Below are 15,308 nucleotides of genomic sequence, written 5' to 3'. Positions count from 1 at the left end.
TCTGTAAGTATGTTTAAGGTGGAAACACATTAATGTGTTGTTGTATATTCATTAAAGGGGACATTTCACAATACTTTTTTAAGATATTAAATAAATCTTTGGTGTCCCCAGAGTACATATATGAAGTTTTAGCTCAAAATACCATATAGATCATTTATTGTATAATGTTAAAATTGGCACTTTGCAAGTGTGAGCAAAAATGTGCTGTTTTGGGTGTGTCCTGTTAAATGCAAATAAGTTGATCCCTGGACTAAATGGCAGTGCTGTGGTTGGATAGTGCAGATTAAGGGGCGGTATTATCCCCTTCTGACATCACAAGGGAGACAAATTTCAATCAGCTATTTTTTCACATTCTTGCAGAGAATGGTTCACTAAATTAAGTTACTGGGTTGATCTTTTTCACATTTTCTATAGGTTGATAGAAGCACTGGGGACCTAATTGTAGCACTTAAACATGGAAAAAGTTATTCATGATATGTCCCCTTTAAAAAATTAATTTTTTTCTCATTGGCAGTGGTTAGGAATTATACTGCTTGTCTTTTCATACATTGCTATAGACCCTTTTTACTGTTTGTGCACAATGATGACGTGGCAGCGTATGCGTGCGCATTTTGGCAACGGAAGTATGGCAAGAATCAGCAGTGAAGCAACACAGACAGAGAAAGTTATTTTAAAAAGTTTACTTTATCAACTTTTCAACACAGCTACCAGATCAGTGTAGCCTACTGCAGTGGTGCATTTGGCGCCCAAATATAAAGTGGCCATATATACATATATGCGTATATTATAGGCTATTAGTGCAACCAAACGCAGCAACCAGACATTTTGATGCTGGGAAACCGTTTTGATAAACTTTCTAAGTTGCTAACACGTTAAAACCAATGGGGAATAACACCACTTCTGTGGCCAAAATGCGCGCGCAGGCTATTTGATCCAGTGCGCTGTAAAAGGGTCTATTGATGCACTCGATTGTGCTTGTGTGATGATGACAGAAGTGTCCAATCCACTCCTCCTGGCCCACAGACACGAGGCTTTGGTGTAAAATTTCCTATATGACTGGAATTAACTCAGTGCAGCTGAACACGCGCTCAATGATTCAAACCATTTCCATCTCCTGTCCTGCAGTGACACCTGGTGGCGATTCAAAGTACTGCGCAAGTGCAGCTTCAGCACGCCACATTTGCGGACAAAATTATATATCTTCTTGTAAGGACAACATTCTTACCTTGTACATATTGTGGAGAATATTAAAATTATTCTATACATTGTTTTAATAATAAAACACATTGTTTTAATGTGCTTCATTATTAAATATTATTATTATTATTTAAATTAATGTGCCCTCATAATCAAAACCTTAACCTCCTACCCCTCTCTTGACCTCTCTTCACTTCCTATGGTTTGGAGTTAGTTAGTGAACCTGTAAGGGAAGTCTCAGCTAGTTTGAGCAGCAGGTCAGAAGGACTCACACCTGCCGGAGAGCCCAGGGTATCAGGAAGAGCATTGTATGTGACTTGTATTAATAAAGTTTGGTCCATTTGGAAATATTGCAAACTGAACCAGGAAGAAATTGCAACATTGTAATTATTTAAGTCCTTGTTTCAGAACAAAGCAATTGATCTTAAGGTGTGAAAATGTATGATCTTTCATTTAAAGTCACAGTGCTTGTGTGTGCCATCTGCATATGGTGAGTTATAATTTTCATGCACTTCTGTTGTCTGCAACACATTTGCTTTTATTGTTATCTTCTGTTATCAGCACCTTGAGACAGATGTCTGTTCACAGCTTTTAGCATATAAACATTAGTGCTGTTAGATAATATACACGACCGTATGAGACAAGACTGAGTTCACTGAGATGAGCCACGGAGCACTGATGTCCCACATGATTATAAGTGACCTTGACTGAGATTAGGATCATCAAAGTTTTATTTTAATAATTGATTTCACTATGATTTCATTGTTCTGTGATTTTAATATCAGTTAAAAAAACAGTAAATCACAAACATGTGACATTAGATGGGGTTTCACAGATGGGTCTAAATAAGACTGACATTAGTTTGACCAATTCAAAGAATATTAATAAAAACATTGCATGTTGGGAAAATACTGAGCATTAACTATGAGCTTTAATTTTCTTTCAATAAAACACGAATTTCCAATTTTACACACACTTATGGAGTGAATGCTGTCTTTAAAGCAAAAGGGGATGCATGAAAAGTAGCATGTCTATGTTAACACAATTAATAGATGTGTAAAGTACTCAAGTATTTTTATAAATACATAAAAAAATCTAGTACCTAATTACAAGTAAAAAAAAGAACATATACTAGTTTGTAATGTATTTAAATAATAAATGTAAAAAAACTTGTTGTTATGAAATGCAGTTGAGTAAAAAGTATAGTATAATGTAGTGAAGTAAAAGTTTGCAAAAGAAAAACACAAAAGAAAAACAATAAATCTTCACGAGAACGGCACTTTTTAAAATAAGTAATGTTGCCTACTGACGAACAATTGTTAACAATAAAAACACATTATGCTTTTATGACGGTTGCCATCCAGGTTAACAAAACCCCAATCGACGGATGTTATCCAGAACTACATTATCCAGAAGAGCAACAGAGTCAGTGAACCCAGCCAATAGGAATCGATAACGTGACGTGACGTCACACACTCGATCCTTTTATGCGCGAACTTGACTTGTGTATAAAAAATCGGCGCGAGGAAGACAGCGTTGTCGAGTTTGTTTGTCAAACCTGCAGCTTTTGTTTTTAAGGTGAGTGTGCTTGTAATTTTATTATTAACTTTATTTTAAGATTCACACGCTAAAAATTAGTGTATACTATGCAGTCAGGTGCGGAGATTTATGGACACCTGTATTGTTTTCTTACATGGATATCGTTGTTTATCATCACGTGCCGCGTGCATCCGAAACTTACCAACGCTTGTATTTTTAAGTGATTATCACGGGGTTAATAGAGTAATACATTTGGTTTGGTCGCATTTAAAGTAACTTAGACGCTTTAGGCTGTCGAATAAAGTGAATATTTGTTAGTTTAACAATGCTGTAAATAATATTTAGGAAATGTTACAATGCAGAGATTGTGTAAAAAGTTGTAATTTCTTTAAAAACCCATTTCCTGAAGTCTTGTTTAAAACTGTATGCAAGTCTTCCACGGATGAAGGAGGATCTCTTAGTAAGACGTAAGTTACGTTTGTTTACTGATGCGCATTGAAGCAGACAGTGTTAGTTTCGTATGAAGTGTAGTCATATGTTTACATCTGAATGTTTAGTGGGGATTGTTAATGCCCGCATGCAGCGCGGTTTTCAGGTGCTTGTTGCAGATGTAAGAACAATGGGGAGCTGTGCACGAGGTAGTGTTTGACTCTTGTTTTGATCTTTATGTAACAAACCTGCTTAATTTTGCCTCAACAAACGCATTTTGATTGAGATTCGTTTTAGTTTACTAACACGAATGTAGCATTAGACACAAGACCCGAGTTTATATGTGGCAGGATGTCACGCGTGCATGTGGGGGTTGTTTGTGCCACTATTTTTGAAAAACAGGCGCCAGTTTTTCCCCGCGAACCTGTAAATCATTCGCGCCAAATTCAGCAACATGTCAACACATGTGCATTTCCGATGAGACTCGCGCACAGCCACCCAGCAGCTGTGGATTATGTCATGAATATGATTGGGTGTTGTCTTGATGCACATTGGCTTTCATAATAATAATGTTGCATCCTTGCAGTCTTCTTTGTGAGCCCTACTGAAATTCTAGCTAAGACCAGCATAAGTTCTCCCAGACTGGCAAAGCTGGTGGGTCAGCTGGTCTTCCAACCTGCTAAGTCCAGCAAGACCAAAACACAGCTAGACCAGCTTTCTACACCAGCTAAAACCAAGCTGGGAGACCAAAGCTTATGCCTTACATGTTTTTTATTTGGATGTGTAGTGCTTATGTTTATATTTTGTTTTTAAGACATACTCAGAGACCCATACTCAGATTTTTCTAAAGCAATGGCCACTTTTAATGGTAAGAAACCTGTATTTGTGCAACATTTGGTTATTTATAGATGTCAGAGGTAAACACAGTAGTTTTTTTTTAGACATTCAGGTTAAAGAGTTGGACAAACGTGCATCAGGTCAAGCGTTTGAAGTTATCCTTGCCAGTCCGGGGCCGGAGGTCAGGCATGAGTTTCCTCTCTCCCCTACGAAGAAGAAAGATCTTTCTCTAGAGGAGATCAAGAAAAAACTGGAGGCTGCAGAGGAGAGACGCAAGGTGCATTTTCATATCTACGGTCCGGGTTGTATGATTGAATAGAGGCTGGGACTCATCAGTCCTTCCAGAAAAACGCAGAGTATTTTTGTGAAAAATCCTTTGATCTTGCTGCATGTTTTCTTAAAAAATGCGGCGAAATATGTGGGATGAATTTGCTGGAACTTGCAAAAACTGTTTTCAGATTTTGCAGCTTTTCAATGATGTTCACGTCACTTAATAATGTTTCCATGACAACAGGGGACGTCGCTGCACTTGTGTGAGATAAATGCAACATTTTCAACTTTCTGCTAATATATGTGATTTTTTTTTGCTACCAAAATGCAGAGATGAAATCATGCAATCATCAGAAATCTGCAATTTATGCTGCAAAAGTGAGGCGTATTTGAACAAATGCGTCCCCCGCATAAATCTGCGGACTTTGGCTGATTATGCGTTAAATCATGCGATCGCATAATCACGTTTTTCTGGAGGGACTGACTCATTGGCATGTTCATTGATCCATGTATACTAACTGAGTCAAGGGTGTAGAGTTCCATTCAAGCTATTTTAAAGCATAAAGAAATTACTGTCACAGGAAAAACTTTTACATGCGCTATTATGATGCTCAAAGATGAGTTTTGAGTAATAAAATTATTAACTGTAAGGGGAATAAAAAAATTTCCTCAGTAGGTCTCAGTTTTAAAGGGTACATTTTACAATATTTTTTTAAGATTTAAAATAAATCTTTCGTGTCCCCAGAATACGTGTGAAAGTTTTAGCTCAAAATGGCATACAGATAATTTATTATAGCATGTTAAAATTTCCACTTTGTACATGTGAGCAAAAATTTGTTGTTTTGGGTGTGTCCTTTAACATGCAAATGAGCTGAACTCTGCACTAAATGGCAGTGTCTTGGTTGAATAGTGCAGATTAAGGAGCGGTATTAAAATAAGATCCCCTTCTGACATCACAAGGGAGCCAAATTTCAATGACCTATTTTTTCCACATGCTTGCAGAGAATGGTTTACCAAAACTAATACCTTGTTCACACTGTCAGTCCATATCCGATTTACTCACTGTCCATATTGTGTATCACAACTCTTCAGATCCGATCTCTGTGTCCTTTAGTGTTCTGCCGTGTTCCGGATTATCTGCACCGTTACTATGGCAATGACGTCACGCTGGCACGACCACCAGCCTCGACGTCTGACGTTGTGAAAACTATTCCCCAATACATGGACTTTCCCCAACACCCCTATCATTTCGTCAGAATTGGACCGTTCCAAAGTTCGTGCCAGGGTTGAGTTTACGTGACCACATGATGTAGCTAAAAAGCTACACAAATGCGATCAGAGCAGTCAGACTGAAATGTATTTCCAGAAATGCGATTTGAAACTGATTTCAAACCACCTCTGGATGTAGCCTGAAACGGATTAAAAAAAACTGATTTTATGCGGTTTTTAGCCGTTCACGCATTCTAAATGTGATCGGATATGCACCAAAATTTGGCCTAAGTTACTGCGTTGATCTTTTTCGCATTTTCTAGGTTGTTAGAAGCATCAGGGACCCAATTATAGCACTTAAACACAGAAAGTCAGATTTTTATTGTCCCCTGTAAATTTACTTTCATAAAGCTTTCTGTAACTCTAATCCCAAAATGTATGTGTATTATATGAGGAGCTTAGAGGCAAAAGCCGCTTAACGCTTCACTTCAAATCCGCTCAATCCCGGCCCTTAAGACATTCAAAAAATACTGGTTTGTTGGCAGAATCCATTGGGATAGTTTACCCAAAAATGGAAAATCAAGTGATTTACTCAATCCTGGAGTTGTGATAAACCTGTTTTAATTTCTTTGTTCTGTTAAACAAAAAGATATTTGTAATCAAGCAGAAAACCGGAGCACCATTGACTTTCATGCAAGTAAAAAAAATGGAAGTGATGGGGCTCAAAGACTGTTCGGTTACAAACATATCTATCTTTGTGTTCAGCAGAACAAAGAAATGTATACAGATTTGTTACAACTTTAGAGTGAGTAAATGATGACACAATTTTCCCTTTATGCGTCGGAAAAACATGTCAGATGCACTAAGGGTTTTGCATCTGAGCTCTTCATATGTTGATGTAGGGTGTAATAATGTGCTTTTGTTTTTTAATAATGTAAAAGTTTTTGGCTTTAAATTCAATCCTAGCTGCTAAATTTTGTTCTGTTTAACGTGTGCAGTCTCATGAAGCAGAGGTCCTGAAGCACTTAGCTGAGAAGCGTGAACATGAGAAGGAAGTGCTTCAGAAAGCTCTGGAAGAAAACAACAACTTCAGCAAGATGGCAGAGGAGAAACTTAACCAGAAAATGGAGGCCAACAAAGAGAACCGGTCAGCAATAATGGCAGCTATGAGTGAAAAGTTCAAAGAGAAGGTAAATGAGATGATCCAGTGTCGAATTAATATATACTAGTTCTGGGACAATACATTTTTTTTTTTTGCTGTGCTTCTCAACGAATTATGGTGAATCCCACTTCCAAAATTGATTTTACATGCAAGTGAACTTTTGTTCGCATAAACGTCAAGTAAATAACATTTGGGGTTGTAACATAAATGTCATCTAGTTTACAAAATTGAGTAAATCAGATTTTTATATAAACACAGGACAAATCAGCAAGTCATCTGTCCGTGTATGTTGTGAGAAATAGACCCTTTTACAGCTCACGTGATCAAATAACCTGCGTGCGCATTTCGGCAACAGAAATGGTGTTATTCCCCATTACGCTTGACGGAAGGCTGAACTGTGGCCAATAGCCAATCACAGTGTCTGCAACACATGCTCCGGTCTTCCATAAACGTAATTGGCTGTCTCTGCCTAGGTTATTTGCATAAAGCGATCTGATTGGCTGACGCAAGCATTGCCACTTAAAGTTGAGAAATGTTCAACTTTTTCCGCGAGCAATGACAGTGATGCGGTGTAGACGAAATTCGAATCCACAATTCAGTTTGGCAACGCATGCTGTCATACGTTAAAAGTAAATGGGAAGTGTTAACACTTGCGCCCTGTGGGAACGTTCCATAAACGGTCTCATTGTTTTAATTGCATTATTATTTTAGTTCTTTGTTTCCTTTTGCTTTGTTTAATGAAATAGTTATTTAATTTGTTCAAAATTTTGTATTAAGTTAGCTGAATGATTATTGTGCATTATTGTGAATAAATACATAATTGACACGCACACTTACACACACAATACACATACTTTGGTTAACTGTATGCTTTTTTTATTTTAGGACAAGAAGCTGGAAGAGGTTCGCAAAAACAAGGGACAAGGAGACCAAAAAGACTCACTGTGATGCTGAATATTACAGTTACCAGGGATTCAAATGGGGGGGTTACTTATCCAAATGTTTTCTTTATTTTTCTATTGTTGACCAGTTATTTCTTTGCAACTTCCACTCCTGTTTGTATTTCTGAGTATTTGGCCAAATGGGCAGGTATTCGGTTTGATTTCCTCTGTTAATACCATATTCATGATGTTTCAATCAAATGTTTCATTACTGCTCTTGTGTAAGGCACTTTTTATAGCTTTAGCTTAAAGAGTCGAAGCTTTTCTGTCAGCATGTGACTCTTGTAGGCATAAGCAGAGAATGGGTACCATTGGACTGTACATGACATGCAAAATTAGCACTGCACTTGAGCATCTTGACAATTAAAACGGTTGTTCTAAAATAAAGTGTGGACTATGTGTGTGAAGTGTAAGAATTCTTGATCATTTAAAGTATTTTAACAGGGATGCAAACTTTACGATTCTGAAATGCTGGTGAAATGATCTGAAACAGGTCATCATTGTTGACACTGATATGCAAGTGTTTTGTTGTTAATTAAACACAGCCCCCCTTTAAAAAAAACAACTTTAAAGCGATAAACATGTATGAATGAAAAACAAAAAGCATGGGAATTGCTTGAGTTATTAGGTGGTACTCGAACTGTCTTGCTCACATTAAAGTTGCCTTAGGAAGTTTTCTTTAGTTATATTTTTAAAATACAAATTACATTTTATTTTAATGCTACATTTCTTACACAATTATTTTGGTATTTAATTTACATTTTATGTGCGTATATGACCAACCAACCATTTTAGGGTGAGTTTAGCAGTTTCTTTTTAACAGTGTGTCAGAATTGCACAGCACCTTTGCATTATTTCACAGCCATCAATAAACAACAAATAAAGACACGCGGTTTTGTTTGCTTTGAAGGGAATAGAAGACAAAAAAAAACAATGTAGAGTAAATAAGCCCAGTGTATAGAAAGAAAATAGCATAGTAACAAAGAAGCACATCTACCCTGGCCTAGATTTATTTTGTTCAAGGTTTTATATTTTCTTTGAATTTCTCCACTTAAAATGAAGTTTTAGTGCATAGAAAAATGCCTGTCATTTTTTAATATGAAATACAAATTTACTGGCTATAGGCTATGCATACAAGACCTTTATGTGCGCACACACATATACAGTCATGGCCAAAAGTGTTGGCACCCTTGGATATGAGCAAAAAAAGCTACAAAAAAGAACATGTTTCTTTTAAGCTTTAATAAAAAAAAATCACAAAAATATGAAGTAAATTTAAGTAAAACAATTGAAAGTGGGGTGTAAATGACATTATGAAATAAAGAGAAACGTAGATTATTTTTTATAGCTTTCTTTGCTCATATTTACCAAGGGTGCATGCCTCAATGGGTCAGGGCTGTTTTGGTGCCAAAAGTGGAACCTACACAATATTAGGCAGGTGGTATATAATGGTAATATGATGTTATGGCTGATCAATCTCTGTCTCTCTCTCTCTCTCTCTATATATATATATATGGATTTGTCTCCCTCTAGTGTACAGGTTTGCATTACTATTTTAACCACTGAACCAAGTGGGTTATGTTTACTGGGCCATTAAAATAATCAAGCAGTAACTTAGCTTTTTAAATGATTCACATGCATCCTCAATTTCACTCTCTTAATTTAAATGTGCTTTATTATGATGACAGATGTTGGAATGTATTGCTAAACATTACTGATGTTAACAGTGTATTTAAAACAGATGAAAACAAATGATAAAAACGCCTTAACGCCATGACTTATGCCATAATATATCATCTCATTATTGTTACCACCTTGGGTGTGAATTATTTTTGAATAATTAAACGGCCCGTCGTTATATCACATACATGTATATCAAAACAGAACAATACACATTTAAAAAATACTGGTACTTTAGTATTGTTAGTGGTAATAGTCAGGGCCCCGGTCTGCCAGAGGATTTGGTGAAGACCCTTTGGTGTTGGAGACAGCTGGACTAGAATATCTGCACAGATCAAGAACTTTATGTTAAATTATGTAGTGTGAGACCAGGTCCAGATGTTGGTTTTTAAGTATTGTGCTGATTCATTAATGTAAATATCCTTCAGTACAGAATTTTGTTTATTTAATTGTTTTTATAGTGTTGTATGTGTTACCCTAATACCTCATGTTTAGAGTGTAATTTTATATTTTAAACGGCACCTATCATACAAAATCTTGTTTGGACATAAATGTGTTTTGGCATCCATATGATGAAAAAGTCCACCACCCCTTTTTTTTAAACTCATCCTCATTAAACCAAAGCAGTCTCAATAGACATACTGTTTTTCTTAGCAATGTGACGTCACACTGATAAAGCCCCGCCTACGAGACTTATCGTGAGAGGAAAAACAGTTATCTTTGGTTAATGGAAAACCCTTCTTTTCACAATAGTCTTTTGTCAACATTCAGAAGACTTCACTAAAGTTTTGTGCAAATCTTTAATGGAAACACATCCTCTCTCTCTCTCTCTCTCTCTCTCTCACAATCACTCACTCTCACTTTCTCTTAGACTAGGTTCTGTGGAAAATAAACCTGATTTAATGCAGTTTTCACTTGCTTGTTGAGAGTTAAAGTGTCAATAACTGAAAAACATCCTTATACAACATATATCCAGTTTTACATTTTCATGAGATCTCAGCCCTTGAGAAGAGGAGGTCAAAATTCATGTAGCTCAATGTAAAGTCAGTGCTCCAACAGCGCTCTTGGTTTGCATGCAGTCATGATAATGTCTGAAACAATCCCAGCAGAAGAACTCCTCATGTCTGGGAGTTATAATCACAGCAGACTTACTGTATGTCATTTCGGTTTTCTCTCTGGGCTTTTCAGCCCTATTGACCTGTCTGCCACTCACCCCGACTGCAAAGATTTCAGACGTCTCTGACAGGCTGACGTCCCCTCAGACTTCATTTCATAAAGGTCAATGGACTTCTTACAGTACTTGAATTTGAGTTGCCACCGCATGACTGAAATGCAGAGGGACAATGGATAAGACAGACACACATCTAACAGTCACCTCTCATTTGATGACAGGACCAGATTGTCACTCCTATTAGTGGTTTATGTAAAACGTCCTTATTGCAATTGCTCAAACGTGTTTATGGAAAAGAGGTCTTCACTGGTCCACTTAGAATTAAAAACCAGAGGTCCGACCCTAGCGCATTTGGGTTGTAAAGAGCCAGTAAGAAGCCAATTTTAAGCGTCCTATCACTATTTAGAATTCCCGGACAACAGGTTTATACGCATGCAAGGTCAAAAAAAACTGTAATTTTCTCAAAATATAAATTTAAAATTACCCCATTTCTCAGAGATCCCCAAACGATTCGTGTGAAGCCGTTCGACGACTCAGTCTGCCTAAACCCCACCTTTCAGTAGCCTACTCTGCTCTGATTGGTCAACTGACAAAGTCTTCTCACAGACCACAGATCAGTGGCACAGACCAACAATAGTGCAACATGTATTGACCTATTGCTAACATGATTTACTGAGAAGACATTATCGACATCAATACACATCATTCATCATTAATACAAGCAATAAAAACGAAGATAGAAACTAACATTTTACACTCATTTAAGCATTTATGTAAACTAACCGTGTCATAGCAAAACCGTAAGTGAGCATGCGTTAGCCGTTTGCTAACGTGACTCTCTAACAATATATTAAGAGTTTAAACAATGACATCATTCATCATTAATCCAAGCTATAAAAATGACGACAGAAAGTAACGTTTTTACACTCATTTAAGCATGTATGTAAGCTAACCAGGTCATAGCAAAACTGTAAGTGAGCATGCGTTAACCGCTTGCTAATGTGACTCTCTGACAGTATATTAAGAGTTTAAACAACGACATCATTATTCCAAGCAATAAAAACGATGACAGAAACTAACGTTTTTACACTCATTTAAGCATTTATGTAAGCTAACCGGGTCATAGCAAAACTGTTAAGTGCAGCATGCGTAAGCCACTTGCTAACGTGACTCTCTGACAGTATTCAGAGTTTAAACAACAACATCATTCATCATTAATCCAAGCAATAAAAACGATGATAGAAACTAACATTTTACAGCAATAAGTGACGAAAGAAACTAACAATTTACCCTCATTAAAGCATTTATGTAAGTTAACCGGGTCATAGCAAAACCGTAAGTGAGCATGCGTTAGCCGTTTGCTAACGTGACTCTCTAACAATATATTAAGAGTTTAAACAATGACACCATTCATCATTAATCCAAGTTATAAAAATGACGACAGAAACTAACGTTTTTACACTCATTTAAGCATTTATGTAAGCTAACCAGGTCATAGCAAAACCGTAAGTGAGCATGCGTTAACCGCTTGCCGTGACTCTCTGACAGTACATTAAGAGTTTAAACAACGACATCAATAATCCAAGCAATAAAAACAACGACAGAAACTAACGTTTTTACACTCATTTAAGCATTTATGTAAGCTAACCGGGTCATAGCAAAACTGTTAAGTGCAGCATGCGTTAACCGCTTGCCGTGACTCTCTGACAGTATATTAAGAGTTTAAACAATGACATCATTCATCATTAATCCAAGCTATAAAAACGACGATAGAAACTAACATTTTACACTCATTTAAGCATTTATGTAAGTTAACCGGGACAAAGCAAAATCGTAAGTGAGCATGCGTTAGCCGTTTGCTAACGTGACTCTCTAACAATATATTAAGAGTTTAAACAATGACATCATTCATCATTAATCCAAGCTATAAAAATGACGACAGAAACTAAAGTTTTTACACTCATTTAAGCATTTATGTAAGCTAACCAGGTCATAGCAAAACCGTAAGTGAGCATGCGTTAACCGCTTGCCGTGACTCTCTGACAGTATATTAAGAGTTTAAACAATGACATCATTCATCATTAATCCAAGCTATAAAAATGACGACAGAAACTAAAGTTTTTACACTCATTTAAGCATTTATGTAAGCTAACCAGGTCATAGCATAACCGTAAGTGAGCATGCCTTAACCGCTTGCTAATGTGACTCTCTGACAGTATATTAAGAGTTTAAACAACGACATCATTATTCCAAGCAATAAAAACGCAGCAGAAACTAACGTTTTTACACTCATTTAAGCATTTATGTAAGCTAACCGGGTCATAGCAAAACTGTTAAGTGCAGCATGCGTAAGCCACTTGCTAACGTGACTCTCTGACAGTATTCAGAGTTTAAACAACGACATCATTCATCATTAATCCAAGCAATAAAAACGACGATAGAAACTAACGTTTTTACACTCATTTAAGCATTTATGTAAACAAACCAGGTCATAGCAAAACCGTAAGTGAGCATGCGTTAACCGCTTGCCATGACTCTCTGACAGTATATTAAGAGTTTAAACAACAACATCATTATTCCAAGCAATAAAAACGACAACAGAAACTAACGTTTTTACACTCATTTAAGCATTTATGTAAGCTAACCGGGTCATAGCAAAACTGTTAAGTGCAGCATGCGTAAGCCACTTGCTAACGTGACTCTCTGACAGTATTCAGAGTTTAAACAACGACATCATTCATCATTAATCCAAGCAATAAAAATGACGATAGAAACTAACATTTTACACTCATTTAAGCATTTTTGTAAGTTAACCGGGTCATAGCAAAACCGTAAGTTCAGCATGCGTAAGCCGCTTGCTAACGTGACTCTCTGACAGTATATTAAGAGTTTAAACAATGACATCAATACCCATCATTTATCATTAGTCCAGGTTATAAAATCAACGACAGACATTAACATTTTTACACTCATTTAAGCAAGTATGTAGCTATAATCACACTTACAGGCTGTGGTTTGGAGACGCATGTTGTTCCAAATAAAGTGGGTACTGAACCATCTTTCATTGCCAAACGTTAAGTTAATCCCTCCATGAAAAAGTAATTTTTACCACTGATTCTTCACAGCCAAACGTTTAGTTAATCCCTCCTTGAAAAAGTAATTTTAACCACAGATTCTTCATATATCTTTATTCTTTAGTAGTGAAAACAACACAAACTGAAAACACAGCGTGATATGATGTTTACACACTAACTAGCTGTGGCCGGGTCACAGTTTTAATTTCTCCCGGGCAAGGCTGTAGGCGGAGATTATTACGCAAAGTGTTGTAAAGTGTGACGTGGATAAAGATCCATATGACGACTCGTTTCAGCGATTCAGAGTCGATTCCCTACTAGAAGCCAATAACTTTATTAATCGTACACTTTTTGGTTCAACTACTTTGCACATTGTTTACATTCATGGACAGCTACATGACACACTGCAATACAGGTCAGTTTCGATTTTGGATCTGTGTGGCTCTTTAAGATTTCACGTGTGCCTCGGACACGGGTCGGGTATAATATAAGCGGCATCTCGGGTAATTAAAAATGAGTTAAAATGTGTTTTTGCTGAACGGACCAGAGAAGACCCAAACTCGCGTGGGTGCATCAAGTCCTTTTTCAACCCCTCCTCTGTTTGCCAAGAGCGCTTTTGAAATCATGTGGCTAATGGTAGGTTAATTTTCATAGGGCCAGATCTGTTAATCAAATTTGAATTCACATTTGTGCCGTTTACAGTCGGGTCCAGTCTAGTTAAAATTTTTTGCCACTGGGTCGGACTCGGGTCTAATTTTCTCTCTGGGGTCGGGTCTTTTATGCACATTGGGTTCGGGTAAAAAGTGATTCGGGTACATTTCTTTGGACCATAGAAGATCTCTATTATGCAGTTCATTTGTGGATGCAACATTTTTGGATGTGTTATGAGCTTTAGATGTCTTTAAATAATTGAACTCAAGCAACTAGACCACATGCCGACCGAAGGTTATGCATTTCAGGGTATTCCAGTCGAAACACTGTGTACGAGGTGAAAATTATTAATCCTTTCCCACATAGCGGATGACTCTGGGCCAGATCCTTGTCGAATGCAACCCCATGCATCCTTTGTGTGACTCTCTCTTCCAGTTTATCAGCCGTTGTTTGTCATTTGCAGTGGAAAGGCACAGCTGCAGCACAGCATTATATTTGCATCCACATGTTTTATTGCATTTTCAGTAGCTGTCACAACCGTAAAAGCCTTCATAAAAATGAGCCAGAGCTGTGCCTTGTTTGTTAGTTAGGGCAAATGTTACATTTTTGTTTGTCTTTGTAAAGGAATTAAAGAATTAACATATATTTCATAAGTGCCTCATAACCATGAATGTACAGACTTGTTATTTAGATACGACTGTGTCAGTTTTACGTTAACTGAACATCAGCTTTAAAAATAGGAGCTTTAATGGGATCCAGTTCTTGAGTCAAACACGTCACGCTGTCGTATATGAAACTCAAAGATGTGATAAGCGGTAATGAATTCTCCTGGTTATCTATTTATAGTTGTACTGTACAGAACATACTCACTGTCTGAGTGTCTTGCACTTTCCTTAGCATTAAATATGTCCTGATATCTGGAGCTGAAGTGTTTAGGCGTAGTGCTGGTTGACAGAAGGTGAACCGAGGTTGTGGATTGTATCTGAAGGTCTGCTGAAGGGCGACTCAAACTGAACTGTAAACAGATGTGTGAATGGTTTAATGTGTTCCAGCTGAGAAGTAATGAACAGGAGGTTAATAAATTGGGTTACTAAAAAAATCTCATCACAGGGGTAATTATTTTAGCCAAAGGTCTTTTGGTACAGGGT

At 37.1% G+C, this 15,308-nt stretch overlaps 2 protein-coding genes and 1 long non-coding RNA gene across 4 annotated transcripts in view; 1 reads left to right on the top strand and 2 right to left on the bottom strand.

Annotated features, from left to right (window-relative positions):
* Window positions 1-15,308, bottom strand: part of LOC129455390 (SH3 and cysteine-rich domain-containing protein 2) — a 213,808-nt gene that overhangs the window by 163,785 nt on the left and 34,715 nt on the right. The window lies entirely within an intron of this gene.
* Window positions 2,654-7,971, top strand: stmn1a (stathmin 1a). 2 transcript variants are annotated; one of them, XM_055220827.2, is made up of 6 exons: window positions 3,164-3,203; window positions 3,294-3,374; window positions 3,980-4,033; window positions 4,107-4,279; window positions 6,480-6,671; window positions 7,529-7,971. In XM_055220827.2, exons 1-6 carry the CDS (start codon window positions 3,179-3,181, stop codon window positions 7,589-7,591), a joined length of 588 nt encoding a protein of 195 aa, XP_055076802.2. In that variant the 5' UTR covers window positions 3,164-3,178; the 3' UTR covers window positions 7,592-7,971. The 2 variants fall into 2 exon arrangements, with proteins under 2 accessions (XP_055076803.1, XP_055076802.2); XM_055220828.2 differs by lacking the exons at window positions 3,164-3,203; window positions 3,294-3,374 and adding an exon at window positions 2,654-2,775.
* LOC141351321 (uncharacterized) lies at window positions 9,376-13,573 on the bottom strand. The gene is made up of 3 exons (XR_012359533.1): window positions 13,441-13,573; window positions 10,478-10,589; window positions 9,376-9,589 (listed from the first exon to the last, which is right to left on the bottom strand). It is a non-coding gene; the product is annotated as an uncharacterized lncRNA (long non-coding RNA).

The sequence above is a fragment of the Misgurnus anguillicaudatus genome, chromosome 20 (genome assembly GCF_027580225.2).
Source record: "Misgurnus anguillicaudatus chromosome 20, ASM2758022v2, whole genome shotgun sequence".
NCBI classification, from domain to species: domain Eukaryota; kingdom Metazoa; phylum Chordata; class Actinopteri; order Cypriniformes; family Cobitidae; genus Misgurnus; species Misgurnus anguillicaudatus.
Note: the sequence above shows the minus strand (reverse complement) of the source record. Positions and strands in the feature narration are given on the sequence as shown.